Source organism: Mustela putorius, unplaced genomic scaffold (assembly GCF_011764305.1).
Source record: "Mustela putorius furo isolate JIRA1106 unplaced genomic scaffold, ASM1176430v1.1 tig00000095_pilon_pilon_pilon, whole genome shotgun sequence".
NCBI classification, from domain to species: Eukaryota; Metazoa; Chordata; class Mammalia; order Carnivora; family Mustelidae; genus Mustela; species Mustela putorius.
The window spans coordinates 33,141,945-33,155,406 of record NW_025421280.1 but is presented as its reverse complement, the minus strand read 5'-3'; the positions used below and the strand labels follow the sequence as shown (position 1 = coordinate 33,155,406).

The window sequence follows — 13,462 nt, the reverse complement described above, 5'->3', positions numbered from 1 at the left end:
GCAGGCAGAGAGAGGAGGAAGCAGGCTCCCTGACGAGCAGAGAACCCGATGCGGGGCTCGATCCCAGGACCCTGAGATCATGACCTGAGCTGAAGGCAGAGGCTTTAACCCACTGAGCAATCCAGGCGCCCCTAAAAGTCACATTTTTAAATAACGGATGACTTTGTCCACAGTGTGCACTAAAACTCAACACAAACTCCCTTAATCCTCATTACATGAGCAGGCTTTCCGCACTCTTTACAGGGGGAAACTGAGGCCCAGGAAGGGTAACTAATCAGAGGACACACACCTGTGAAAATAAAAAATGTCTTTTGTCCTCGGTGTCCTCTCCTGCACATCTGTCCTGCTCCACAGTGTTCGACTGTGCCGTGCGCAGTGGCAGTGACCACATTTGTCGCTGTCTGGTCTGCCTCTGTCTAGCTGGGGATCACGCCGTGGCGTTTCTGCTGAGAGTGGCCTGTCGGCCCTGCCAGGTGTTTACAAATCATGTGTTCTTGGGGATCCTGACTGGCTCTATCAGTAGAGCATGTGACTCTTGATCTCAGGGTTGTAAGTTCAAGCCCCATACTGGGTGTAGAGATGACTGAAAATCTTAAAAAAAAATTTTTGTGTGTTCTCTGAAATGTAGATATGAAAAGATTGGAGGAAACTCCAGGAAAACCCAGTGGTGCTGTAAGGGTGCTCCCCTCACTTTCTTATTTTCCAAACTTTGCTCTGTGGCTTTAGTAATGATTGTCTGGGATCCTTCTTTGAGGAAAAGAGTGCCTACTGCCATGAAGGAAAATCTAAAACTACATAGATGAGGGGTGACTGGTTGGCTCAGTCCGACTCTTTATTTCAGCTCAGGTCATGATCTCCGTTAGGAGATCGACCCCTGCGTCAGGCTCCGTGCTAGGCATGGAACGAACCTACTTAAGATTCTCTCTCTCTCCCTCTGCCCTTCCCCCACCTTAAAAAAAGAAAGAAATTAGACTACACTGGTTAAAATTTAGAATGTGAAGACAGGTGTTCCCTGGAGACTTTTTCTCCAGATGGGAAGCAGATAAGATGGATAAGCCACTGGCTCCTGCCCACATCTGAAATCTTTCTTGTTATCTGCTTTCCCTGGTGCCCGAGGCAGGCAGGACATTGCCGCTTCAAAGCTGGTTAGTTGGGCGCCTGGGTGGCTCAGTGGGTTAAGCCGCTGCCTTCGGCTCAGGTCATGATCTCAGGGTCCTGGGATCGAGTCCCGCATCGGGCTCTCTGCTCAGCGGGGAGCCTGCTTCCTTCTCTCTCTCTCTGCCTGCCTCTCAGTGTACTTGTAATTTCTCTCTGTCAAATAAATAAATAAAATCTTTAAAAAAAAAAAAAAAAAAAAAAAAAAAAGCTGGTTAGTTGCTCCTTGAGAGAAACCAACACGTGCCCTGTCTTTCCTAGCTGTGGCCACGTGCCGGCCTGATGAGTTCCAGTGCTCGGATGGGACCTGTATCCATGGCAGCCGCCAGTGTGACCGGGAATATGATTGTAAGGACTCAAGCGATGAGCTTGGATGCATCAACGGTAAGCTTGTCTCGGGGCAGCCCCGCGCCCGCTGTGTGTCTGCGGGCCAGTTACTTGCCCTCCCTGAACCTCACTTCCATTTATCTGACCAACGAGCGTCACAAAAGCATCTGTTCCAGGACTGTGAGATTCTAATGAGGCCAAAGTATGCAGGGCTTCTGTCTTTGAGCTCAGCAGGTAAAGCACTGTCCCGTGCTTACGGTGTGACATCTCCACTCCTGGGAATGATCCCGGGAGAAACTCGCACCTGTAACCAGGAGACGGGCTTCGGAGTTTAGGGGGGAGCAGCACCGGCCTAATAGCGGGACACTAGGAGCAACCCCGTTGTTTATCAGCAGAATTCACTTAAAGATTGTTTTAATTGTGGTAAAATCATGGAACATAAGGAGAATACTTTTATTTTTTTATTATTCTTTTAACAAGTTTTTAAAAAGATTTTATTAATCTTTTTGGACATGAAGAGATACGGAGAGAGAGAGAGAGAGCATGAGCAGGGGGAGAGGGAGAGGGAGAAGCAGACTTGCTGCTGAGCCAGGAGGAGCCTGAAGTGGGGCTGGATCCCTGGATACTGGCATCATGACCTGAGCAGAAGGCAGATGCTTAACCATCTGAGCCACCCAGGCGCCCCTTATTTATTATTCTTAAAGTTTTTATTTTCCTTTATTTATTTATTTAACGATTTTACTTATTTATTTGACAGAGATACAACAAGAGAGGGAACACAAGCAGGGGGAGTGGGAGACGGAGAAGTAGGTTCCCTGCTGAGCTGGGAGGCCGAGGCGGGGCTCGATCTTAGGACCCTGGGATCATGATCTGAGCTGAAGGCAGACGCCTAATGACTGAGCCACCCAGGCGCCCTTATTTGTTTATTTTTTGAGATTTTATTTATATGAGAGAGCATGGGGTAGGGGTCAGAGGGAGAAGCAGACTCCTTGCAGAGCAGGGAGCTCCATGCAGGACTCAATCCTGGGACCCCAGGATCATGACCTGAGCCGAAGGCAGTTGCTTAACCAAATGAGCCACGAGGTGCCCCTGTTTATTTATTTTTAGAGACACAGTGTATGAGGGCAGGGAGGGAGAGGGAGATAAGAGAAATCTTAAGCAGGCTTCATGCCCAATGCAGAGCCCATGGCAGGACTCGATCTCACAGTCCTGAGATCTTGATCTGAACTGAAATCCAGTTGGACGTTTAACCGACTGAGCCACCCAGGTACCCCTGAACAAACTTTCGTGAACAAGAAGTTAAATTCTGATCATGTAATTTTTGACAGTCGTGGTAAACGACCTCTAACAGAAAATACTTACCACTTTTACCATTCTTCAGTGTTTATTTCCAGGACACTAAGTACACTGTTACATCTTAATTATGAACACATTTACATATCTTCTCGTGTAAATGAACTGTTCTATGAATAAAGAGTAGGACGTGGCCTCTTGCGTCTCGGAAGTACCTGACCGTCCTCTTTGGCTCTTAGTGACACTGTGCGAGGGGCCCAGCAAGTTCAAGTGCCACAGCGGCGAGTGCATCACGTTGGACAAAGTGTGCAACTCGGTCAGGGACTGTCGGGACTGGTCGGACGAGCCCCTCAAGGAGTGTGGTGAGCAACCCCCCACCCCCCGGGTGCAGACAGCTCTCTGGGTCTTACGGGGAGCTGGGGCTGGGACCCAGACGTGGCTATGCTGCTGGACGTGGGGCTGCAAGTCTCCTGCCCACCCCTGCCTGTGAGTGCTTTAGCTCTGCAGCAACACAGACATGGGTTCCTGGGGAGAAACCTCAGTGTTCACATCTGTAGAATGGGACAGTAAGGGCCCAACGTCCTAGGGCTGCTGGGGGTTGGCTGTTGCGATGTTTGTCGAGTTTCAGCAGTGTTTCATAACCTGTGGCCATGTAAATATTGTGGACTTGACCAGCTGTACAGTCTGTCACAGCTGTTCAGCAGGAGCTGAGTTACAGGCAGAAGATGGCGTAAGAATGCACATGCGCACATGAACGCCTGTGGCCATGCCCCAAGCAAACCATATCACGGACACTGATGTCTGAACCATTCATGGGGCACAAAATCCTGTTTTGCTTTTGATCCTTTTTTTTTTCTTTTCAACTGTTTAAAAACATTAAAAAGCATTCTTAGCTTTGGGGCCATGCAGGAACAGATTGGTAGGCTGGCATAGGCCGAAGCCCTGTAAAGACAGCCAGGGCGTGGGGGCCGGAGCTGAGCGCCCCAGGCCTGGTCCAGCACTGCGATCTGGGGCAGGTCTTGGAGTCTGGCCAGTCCTTGGTTTCCACAGCTATAGTTCAGCTACCTGTATGGTTTTGGGGAGTTAGTACATGCAACTGTGGAACATGGTTTTTTAGTTTTTATAATCAAGAATGTTTTGAAATATGTTTTATCCAAAAAAAAAAAAAAGTAGGATTTACCATCTGAAGCATTTTTTAAAAAGTTATTTATTTATTTGTTTGACACAGAGAGAGAGAGAGGGAGCACAAGTAGGCAGAGAGGGTGGGGAACAGGCTCCCTGCAGAGCAGAGCCTGATGCGGGGCTGGATCCCAGGTCCCTGAGATCATGACCTGAGCCGAAAGAAGAGGCTTAATCCACTGAGCCACTGAGGCACCCCCATCTTAACCATTTTTAAGCGTCCAGTTCAGTGACATTAAGCAGACTCACAAAGTCGTCCGCCATCCCCACCAACCGTCTCCAGAACTTTCTCATCTTCCCACACTGACCCTCTGCCCCAGGAAGCGCCCGACTCCCCATCCCCTCCCCCACCCAGGCCAGCCGCCCATCTACTTCCTGTCTCTGATTTTGACTCCACTGGGGATGTCCCAGGAGTGAATCCTGCAGTATTTGTCCTTCTCTGCCCATGTCGTTCACTCTGCGGAATGTCCTCCGGGTTCCCTCCTGGCGCTCAAATGACGGGGTTGGGGGACATGGGGACATGGCAGTTTCCTGCCCCCCTCCCCCGTCATTGTAGCAGTCATTATAAGGGTGAGGAGATGGTGCAGGGGTGCCGACGAGCTGAGTGTGACCAGTCTCTGCCTTCGCCCCCCTCCCCCCACTTGGCACAGGGACCAACGAGTGTCTGGACAACAAGGGCGGGTGTTCCCACATCTGCAATGACCTCAAGGTGGGCTACGAGTGCTTGTGTCCTGAGGGTTTCCGGCTGGTGGACCGGCGGAGATGCGAAGGTGATTTCCCGGCAGGCTGGGCTCCTGGCCTCCGCCTCCCTTTCCCTCATGGGTGGCCAAACCCTCCGTGCCTCACTTTCCCCACCTGTTCAGTGGGCATGACCGCAATGCTGACCTCATGGGTCTGTTAGGAGGATTTAATGAAATGCCAGATTCCCGGGACATCCCTGCAGGCTTGGCCCTGGAGGGGCACTGGGTTCTTGCCTTTCGGGATTCATAATTAAGAAAGTAATCTCCGTTGACGGCTGAGGCAGCTTCTCCCTGGGGGCTGCACCCCTGGGGGGAACGGTGAGGTCAAGTTCATTGTTGGAGACCATGCTTGGCTGTTTCTTTTTTTTTTTTTTTTTTTTTTTTTTTTTTTTTTTTTAAGATTTTTTTATTTATTTATCAGAGAGAGAGCGAGAGAGCAAGCACAGGCGGACAGAATGGCAGGCAGAGGCAAGGGGAGAAGCAGGCTCCCCGCGGAGCAAGGAGCCCGATGCGGGACTCGATCCCAGGACGCTGGGATCATGACCCGAGCCGAAGGCAGCGGCCCAACCAACTGAGCCACCCAGGCGTCCCAACTTGGCTGTTTCTTGAGTTTTTATTTCTGAACCTGCTGGTCACCAAGACCATGGCTCTAGGGGTCATCCCCAAAGGGCCTGGGCTGTCCCCACTTGCCATCGGGAGGCCTGGCTCCGTCACTCCATCAGCACTCCATGGGGAGGAAGCCCCAAATGCCTTCGTGTGTCCTGACTTGCAGATATCGACGAGTGTCAGGACCCCGATGTGTGCAGCCAGCTGTGCGTGAACCTCGAGGGCAGCTACAAGTGCGACTGTGAGAAGGGCTACCAGCTGGACCCTCACACCAAGGCCTGCAAGGCTGTGGGTGAGTGAGGGGCGGGGCCTGCGGGGGCGGGGCCTGTGCCAAGAACTGATGCCCTGGGGAGTTTCATCACAAGAACTTTGCATCAACTCCAAAGCCCGCTAGGTGAGGGCTGGGGCCAACTGTGTCCTCCCAAGACCTCTGGCAGCTCGTTGAGCAGCGCTGTCGGGAACTTGCCAGGAGCCTGCCCCCGGCGTGTCCTGCTTTCCTGTGGACACAGGTCAATGGCAGGAGATCTAGTTTGCAGCCCCCAGCCTCCCTCATGGCTTCAGAGGACAGGAAAAGCCGAGGCCTGAAGGACCTATCCCCCACCAGATATTCTTACTCACTTAGAGGAACCTGTACCCAAAAAGCAAACTGACTTCAGAGAGCCCAAGGTATAATCAGTCACTCCGGAGGAAACCAAATGCAGGAAGAGTTGGGTTTCTTTTTCTTTTTCTTTTTTTAAAAGCTCTTACTTATTTATTTATTGGACAGAGAGATCACAAATAGGCAGAGAGGCAGGCAGAGAGAGAGGGAGAAGCAGGCTCCCTGCTGAGCAGAGATCCCGATGCGAGGCTCGATCCCAGGACTCCGAGATCATGACCTGAGCTGAAGGCAGAGGCTTAAGTCACTGAGCCACCCAGGTGCCCCGGATTTTTTTTCTGCCTAAAGTTGAAATGAGCACTGTGGCCAGGCACTGATTCTCAGAAACCCCAAGATGAAAAGAGCCCATGTGTTTGGAGGCACAGCCGTCCTCGGGGAGTTGACCTGTGGATAAACTCCCTTTGCTTTGCATCCTGTTCTGCCCTGCAGTGTGACTCCAAGGAGGGACGAGTTCGCAGAAATATTTTAGATCGCCTTCCGTTTCCTCAAGGGTCTGCTTGAGCCTTGAAGACTTCCTCCTCTGTTGTCATCCTTTTTGTGACGGTTCCATGGCCGCCCTCTGTCATACCCCCCTGTGTTTCCTGGTTTTGGGGAAAACCAGGGACTGAGTTCATGAACCCCCTAGGGTTTGAGGTTTCACTTTTGCTCTGATCTGTCTGGGCCGGTGTCTACACAGACGCCTTCCCAGGAGTATGAGTGGTATCGTGGGAAGGGTTGTTCTGAGTGAGGTCAGTTGTACACACCGTTAGCCTCTCGGTGAATGTTGGTGTCGTGGTTACAACAGAGTCCGAGCAGCCTGGATTTGAATCCCAGCTCTGCCACTAACCAGCTGGTGTGACCTTGGGCTTGTCCCTTCCCCTCTCTGAGCGTCAGTCCCCTCATATGTTTGTTTGTTTAAAATATTTTATTTATCTATTTGACAGAGAGACAGAGATCACAAGTAGGCAGAGAGGCAGGCAGAGAGAGAAGGGGAAGCAGGCTCCCTGTTGAGCAGAGAGCCCGATGTGGGACTCGATCCCAGGACCCTGGGATCATGACCTGAGCTGAAGGCAGACGCTTAACTGACTGAGCCCCGCAGGCATCCCCAGGTTTTATTACTCATGTAGGTTTTATTACCATACAAGTATGGTGGGGCCCATCCGGTAGGAGACGATCACCATCGAGAAGATCGGTTGTTACCATTCCCAAGAAGAGGGGGAGCACGGCAGCCAGGGGGCTCCCCGGGGAAGCACCAAGTTCAGTCAGCAGGCAAGCAGAAACGTCCGGCTCTCGGACGGGCTGTCCCTTTGGTCTCCGCAAGGCCCAGGACGTCCGAGCACCAGAACCCCACGGCTCATCCGCCCGCAAGGCATTTCCCAGCCCATCCTGAGAGTCTCCTCTGGCTCAGCCGGACCCCAGAGGTTGACAAGCAGAAGTCCGGGGTCCCTTCTGCGGCCCTGAGCATCCTCCCCTCCTCTCCAGGCGACATCGCCTACCTCTTCTTCACCAACCGCCACGAGGTGAGGAAGATGACCCTGGACCGCAGCGAATACACCAGCCTCATCCCGAACCTGAAGAACGTCGTGGCCCTGGACACAGAGGTGGCCAGCAACAGAATTTACTGGTCTGACCTGTCCCAGAGGAAGATCTACAGGTGAGCCTCAGAGCCGCCCCCAGCCCCGACCCCGGGTGAAATAGAGCCCTCGCACTGACGCTCCCCCCGGCCCCCGCCAGCACCCAGATCGACAGAGCCCCCGGCTTTTCCACCTATGACACCATCATCAGCGAGGGCGTCCAGGCCCCCGACGGGCTGGCCGTGGACTGGGTCCACAGCAACATATACTGGACAGACTCCGTCCTGGGCACCGTCTCCATCGCCGACACCAAGGGTGTGAAGAGAAAGACACTCTTCAAGGAGAAAGGCTCCAAGCCGCGTGCCATCGTGGTGGACCCCGCTCACGGGTGGGTACTGCTGCAGCTGTGGGGTACGGGGGCGATCAGGGAGCAGAGGGAACGGAGACCAGGGCCAGCTTGGACTCCGCCTGGGGGAAGGCATGTGCCTGAGCCAGACTGGCCTCCCTGGGCACGGGGCTGTCCGTAGCCACCGAGGCCCTTGCTGTCAGGACCGAACAGGACCCAAAAGGGTGGACCTTCCCCCACATCGCCCTGTGGAAGCCAGAATTTGGTTCCTCTTGATTGCTGCTGAGATGGACGTGGACCCTGAAAAGAGCACTCAGGATAAGAACCCCAAATCAGAGAGGCGCCTGGCTGGCTCGGTCAGTTGGGTCTGATTCTTGATCTCCGCTGGGGTCCTGAGCTCAAGGTCACGAGTTCAAGCCCTGGGTTGAGCTCTGTGCTGGGTGTGGGGTCTACTGGAAAACAAACAAACAAAACCAGAAATTAGAATATGGGTTTAAATTGGTCGTGGAAATTAATACTTACTTAAATTCTGATTTAGTATTTTGTGGCAGAGTACCCTGTACCAGGAAAGGCTTGGAGAAAGGTTAAAAAAAAACCACTCAGATCCAAAGGTAGTTTCGGGAAGGATGCCACAGGGAGGAAAGGTCGCCACCACCCCGTGGGGGCCCCCGGGAGGGTGTTCGCAGGGCCCGAGGCTGACTCAGCAGCTCTGGGGCCCACAGGGACCTGTGTCCCTTGACAGAAGGCATCTCCCTGCCCCATGTCCCAAACCTGTCACACCTGTCTGTCTGCCCGTGGAATTTCACAATTCTGGAGGGACAGTGACCACTCGGGACGGGCAGCCTGTCATGGGGCAATCCTCAGAAGGAAAGGGAACTTTTTTTTTTTTATTTGAGAGAGAAATTGAGGGCACGAGAGGAGGGGGAAGGCAGAGGCAGAGGGAGAAGCACTCTCTCTGCTGTGTGATCCCTTCACCGAGGGCATGACCTGAACTGAAGACAGATGCTTAACCAACTGAGCCACCCAGGTGCTCTGAAAGGGAACTTTCGAGACGAGCATGACTCACCTGGGACAGGCCTGCTTTGAAGGCGGGCCTCAGTGACCATAAACGTTCTCATTTGGTAGAGGGTCACTCGGTTGGATGAATTTAGTCCGCCAGCTGCCAGGAAAGAGAGAGGCTCCCCGAAGTAACCCCTTAGATGCAAGTCATGTTGTGTGTGTGTGTGTGTGTGTTCTACTGTTGTGTTTCTTCTCCCTCCTGGTAGTAGCATAGGATTGCCCTCTTTTTTTTTTTTTTTTTTAAGATTTTTTATTTATTTATTTGACACAGAGAGATGACAAGCAGGCAGAGAGGCAGGCAGAGAGAGGGGAGGAAGCAGGCTCCCCACTGAGCAGAGAGCCCGATGCGGGGCTTGATCCCAGGACCCTGGGATCATGACCTGAGCCGAAGGCAGCGGCTCAACCCACTGAGCCACCCAGGCGCCCCGGATTGCCCTCTTGAACTCTGTTCTGCACTTGGCACTGGCGTGTGGACCATGGGGCTCATTCCCTGTTGACTAGATAAGCCGTGTACTTTGTACCCGGCACATGGAAATTTAGTTTTTTCCCCTCCTGCCTCCCACAAAGATGCTGCAAATTAAATATCTTTGAAGACGAGCCCTCGCAGTTCATCTGCAGGACTGGTGATCCTAGATCCCTCATTCTAGAAGTTGGATTATATTCTAGAAGCTGGTCCGAGGGTACATGCATGGATAGAGCACTAAATTGCCGTTGAACACCTGCATTACAAAGCTGAGCTTCCATTAGCACACTCGAGCACCTGTCTCGCCCACGGTCAATAGCAGGTTTTCCACCTTTGCCCATCACCGTGGGGAGGGCGTCTCTCAGTGTATTTGTGTGTGGCTGCTTGAGAGTTAGCCTGAGTCTCTCTCTCTTTTTTTTTTTTTTTTAATATTTTATTTATTTATTTGACAGACAGAGATCACAAGTAGGCAGAGAGAGACAGGCAGAGAGAGAGAGGGGAGGAAACAGGCTCCCCACTGCGCAGAGAGCCCGATGCGGGGCTCGATTCTAGGACCTTGAGATCATGACCCGAGCCGAAGGCAGAAGCTTAACCCACTGAGCCACTCAGGCGCCCCATCCTGAGTCTCTCTTCAGAGGCCTTAAAAGCTGTCGGAGATCCACTTCTAAGTGTAGATGCCAGAGCCGGGAACACAGGGATGGGAGCCGGGGTTTGCGGGCCCCGCAGTCAGGGTGCAGCCGAGTGTCCCTCCGTGGCTGCGGAATAAGCCACATGTGGTCCATCCACAAGGCAGAACTGTACTCAGCCTTCAAAAGGAAGGACATGCTGACACCCGCCACACCACGGATGAGCCTTGAGGCCATTGTGTGGCATCAGGAGGCCCGGCACAGAAGGACAGATGCTCTGTGATCGCACTCGCGTGAGGTCCTAGAGGAGTCCTGTTGGCAGAGACCGAGCGGAGTGGTGGGAGCCAGGGTCAGGGGAGGCGAATGCGGACTTGGTGTTTCGTGGGGGCAGAATTCCAGGTTCTGGGCGCGGACGGTGGGGGTAGTTGCGTAACAGGGTACGTGTCCTCAGTCACCAACCTGGACACTTAACAATGGTTGAGATGGTAACTTCTATGTATATTTTACCACAAAGAAACCTTTTTAAAATAAACAAACAAGAAAAAAAAAATCCTTATAAAATAAAAAATGTGTAAAAGCCTCCAGAAAGCACTGTCGAGGGTGCCCATGAAGAGCCCTCAACCAGACAGTGGAATCAAAATCTCCCTTTGTTCTCGAAGATTCTAAAAATCCTGCCAGGTCTCACTAGGTTGCAAGCACGAGAGTAGCAGAAGAAACCAATGCGAGGTCTCTTTGGTGGGGTGGTTGGGGGTGGTTCTCCCCAGTTCCTGGCCTGGCTGCTTCGGCTGGGAGCTGCTGTTCGGGCCAGGCAGGCCCCTCCCCCACTGACCCTCTGCTTTCTTGCTGCTCTCCCACCAGCTTCATGTACTGGACGGATTGGGGAACCCCCGCCGAGATCAAGAAGGGGGGTCTGAACGGTGTCGACGTGTACTCGCTTGTGACGGAAGACATCCAGTGGCCCAATGGCATCACCCTGGGTATGTCCTTGGGACATGGGTCCCTGGGGTCGGGCACTGTCTGGAGGACGGGAGGGAGTGGCCAGGAGGCCCCAGAGAAAGCATGTGCAGCTTCCTGAGTGTTTTACAACCTGCTGTTAAACTACGCCTGCGTGAGGTTTGGGCTCATACAGGGAAGTATGTTTTGGGGCTGGTTTTTGGGGTACATCTCTGATGGGTCCAGGCCCCCTCTGGCATTGGCATGTGATCTCTTCCTTGTCCACCTGTGGGTTCTAGATCTTTCTGGTGGCCGCCTCTACTGGGTTGACTCCAAGCTCCACTCCATCTCCAGCATTGACGTCAATGGCGGGAACCGGAAGACCGTTTTGGAGGACAAGAAAAAGCTGGCACACCCCTTCTCCTTAGCCATCTTCGAGGTAGGGGCTGGGAGCCAGGGGCTGCTGCTTTGGGACCTGAGGGAATTCACATCCAAGTGCTGGGTACTGAGCACAGCTCACGCGCAAGTCCTAAGTGCTTGTGCTAAAGGCTCAGCCACACTGTTTGGCTCATTCAAGCCAGGACCGACTTAGAAGATGGAAGTTATTTCCATTTTCTTCTCCTTAAAAGAGGTGTTTTTGTCTCTTCGTTTTTGTTGTTGTTTTTTTAAGTAAACTTTACCCCCAACATGGGGCTCAGACTTAAGACTCTGACATCTAGAGTCTCAGGTTCCCCCAACTGACCCAGCCGGGCACCCTCCTCACCCAAAGAGTCTTAAAGCAACAGTTCTTGCTTGGAGGCCATCTTGGGGCCCAGGGGACATTTGGTACTTTCTAGAAACTTTCTGGTTGTTGCACTTGGAGGGGCCGTTACTGCTGGGACCTAGAGAGAGAAAAGGGGGGCCAACCACAGTGGGAAAACTGCTCGAAGGAAACAGTGGTATATTCGTGCACCCGTGTTCAAACAGCATGAGTCGCAGTCTCCAAGAGATGGAAGCAAGCTGGGTGTCCGTCAGGGAGGGAGGGCTAAAAACATGAGTGTCTGTGCAGTGGAATGTGATTCAGGAAATGGGGAGCAACTTCTAACACGCACTGCAACGTGGAGGGACCTGGAGGGAACTAAGCCAGACACAAGAGCACAGAAACTCTCCGATCCCACTTCTGTGAGGTCCCTACAGGAGCCCCGTCCACAGAGACAGGAAGTAGATGGTGGGGGTCATGGCTGGGCTCGGGTGGGAAGTCAGTGTTTCCTAAGGACAGAGTCTCAGTTTGGGGAGATGGAAGGTTCTAGACATGGATGGTGGTGATGGTTGCATACCAACGTGAATGTACCTAATGCTACAGAACACATTTAAAAAGGATTAAAATGGCTGATTTTAGGTTCTCTATATTTTACACAATTAAAAATTTTTTAATAATGAGAAAAAATGAGGCTGGTACCACCCAGTACTGCTTCCTCCCAGAAATTCAGGTATCCTGTAGCTCTTGATTAATGGGATTTGTTGTCCTCTTTAATTTCCATATAGGATAAAATATTTTGGACGGACATCATCAACGAAGCCATTTTCAGTGCCAACCGCCTCACAGGCTCAGACATTAATTTGGTGGCAGAAAACCTGTTGTCCCCGGAGGACATTGTCCTTTTTCACAACCTCACACAGCCAAAAGGTAAAGATGGGGTGACTGCCTCCTCCCTCCACCTCCCTGCCGGTGTTCTGGAATCTTCTGTTCTTGTACTTCCCCTAACTCCCCGGGTCTTCCCCATCAGGGGTGAACTGGTGTGAGAGGACCGCCCTTCGCAACGGTGGCTGCCAATACCTGTGTCTGCCGGCCCCGCAGATCAACCCCCACTCGCCCAAGTTCACCTGTGCCTGCCCTGACGGCATGCTGCTGGCCAAGGACATGAGGAGCTGCCTCACAGGTGGGGGCCCCGGCCTGCCTGGGCGTTTCGGCTGCCACCCTTGTGGCTTAGTCCTGCGACTTGCCCTTCCTGTTCTTCTCTTGGCATCTGTCAAATGGGAGACTGAGGCGCCAGGAGGTCGTTGTAGGGGGTGATCCCAGTTTGCCTTTGTCCTGCGGGACACATGAGCTCTGTGCCAGCATTTAGACCGACGCTGTTCACCTTCGATGTCTGGTTCACTTTCTCCCAGCCCCCTTGGGAGGTGACTGACTTTAGACACGGGCCTCGAGTGAGGAGATGACCCCTTTTTCAGTTTTTCTCATCCTTAGCGAGAGTCTCAGTTTGGGGCCAACGGATCTGTCATTGGGAATCTCCCTTTCGAACTACAACAGATAATAACATAGACGTTTGTGTGTTTCAGGTGTTTTCAGTCATTTTTTAAAAGATTTTATTTGTTAGCCGGGGGAGGGGAAGAGGAGAGGGAGGAGCAGACTCCCCACTGAGCAGGGAGCCTGAGGCGGGATTTGATCCCAGGACCCCAGGATCATGACCTGAGCCCAAGGCAGACACTTAACTGATTGAGCCACCCCGGTGCCCCTGTTTTCAGTTAAAGAAATAACACAATGTGG

The 13,462-nt window shown here is 52.6% G+C and overlaps 1 protein-coding gene across 1 annotated transcript in view; it reads left to right on the top strand.

The window, feature by feature from the left end:
- LDLR (low density lipoprotein receptor) overlaps positions 1-13,462 on the top strand; it is a 34,489-nt gene that overhangs the window by 15,170 nt on the left and 5,857 nt on the right. Inside the window, exons 5-14 of the mRNA XM_004748405.3 lie at positions 1,417-1,539; positions 3,015-3,137; positions 4,605-4,724; positions 5,467-5,592; positions 7,417-7,588; positions 7,669-7,896; positions 10,861-10,979; positions 11,235-11,374; positions 12,460-12,601; positions 12,702-12,854. Coding sequence (XP_004748462.1) covers positions 1,417-1,539; positions 3,015-3,137; positions 4,605-4,724; positions 5,467-5,592; positions 7,417-7,588; positions 7,669-7,896; positions 10,861-10,979; positions 11,235-11,374; positions 12,460-12,601; positions 12,702-12,854 — 1,446 coding nt within the window. The remainder of the gene's footprint in view (positions 1-1,416; positions 1,540-3,014; positions 3,138-4,604; positions 4,725-5,466; positions 5,593-7,416; positions 7,589-7,668; positions 7,897-10,860; positions 10,980-11,234; positions 11,375-12,459; positions 12,602-12,701; positions 12,855-13,462) is intronic.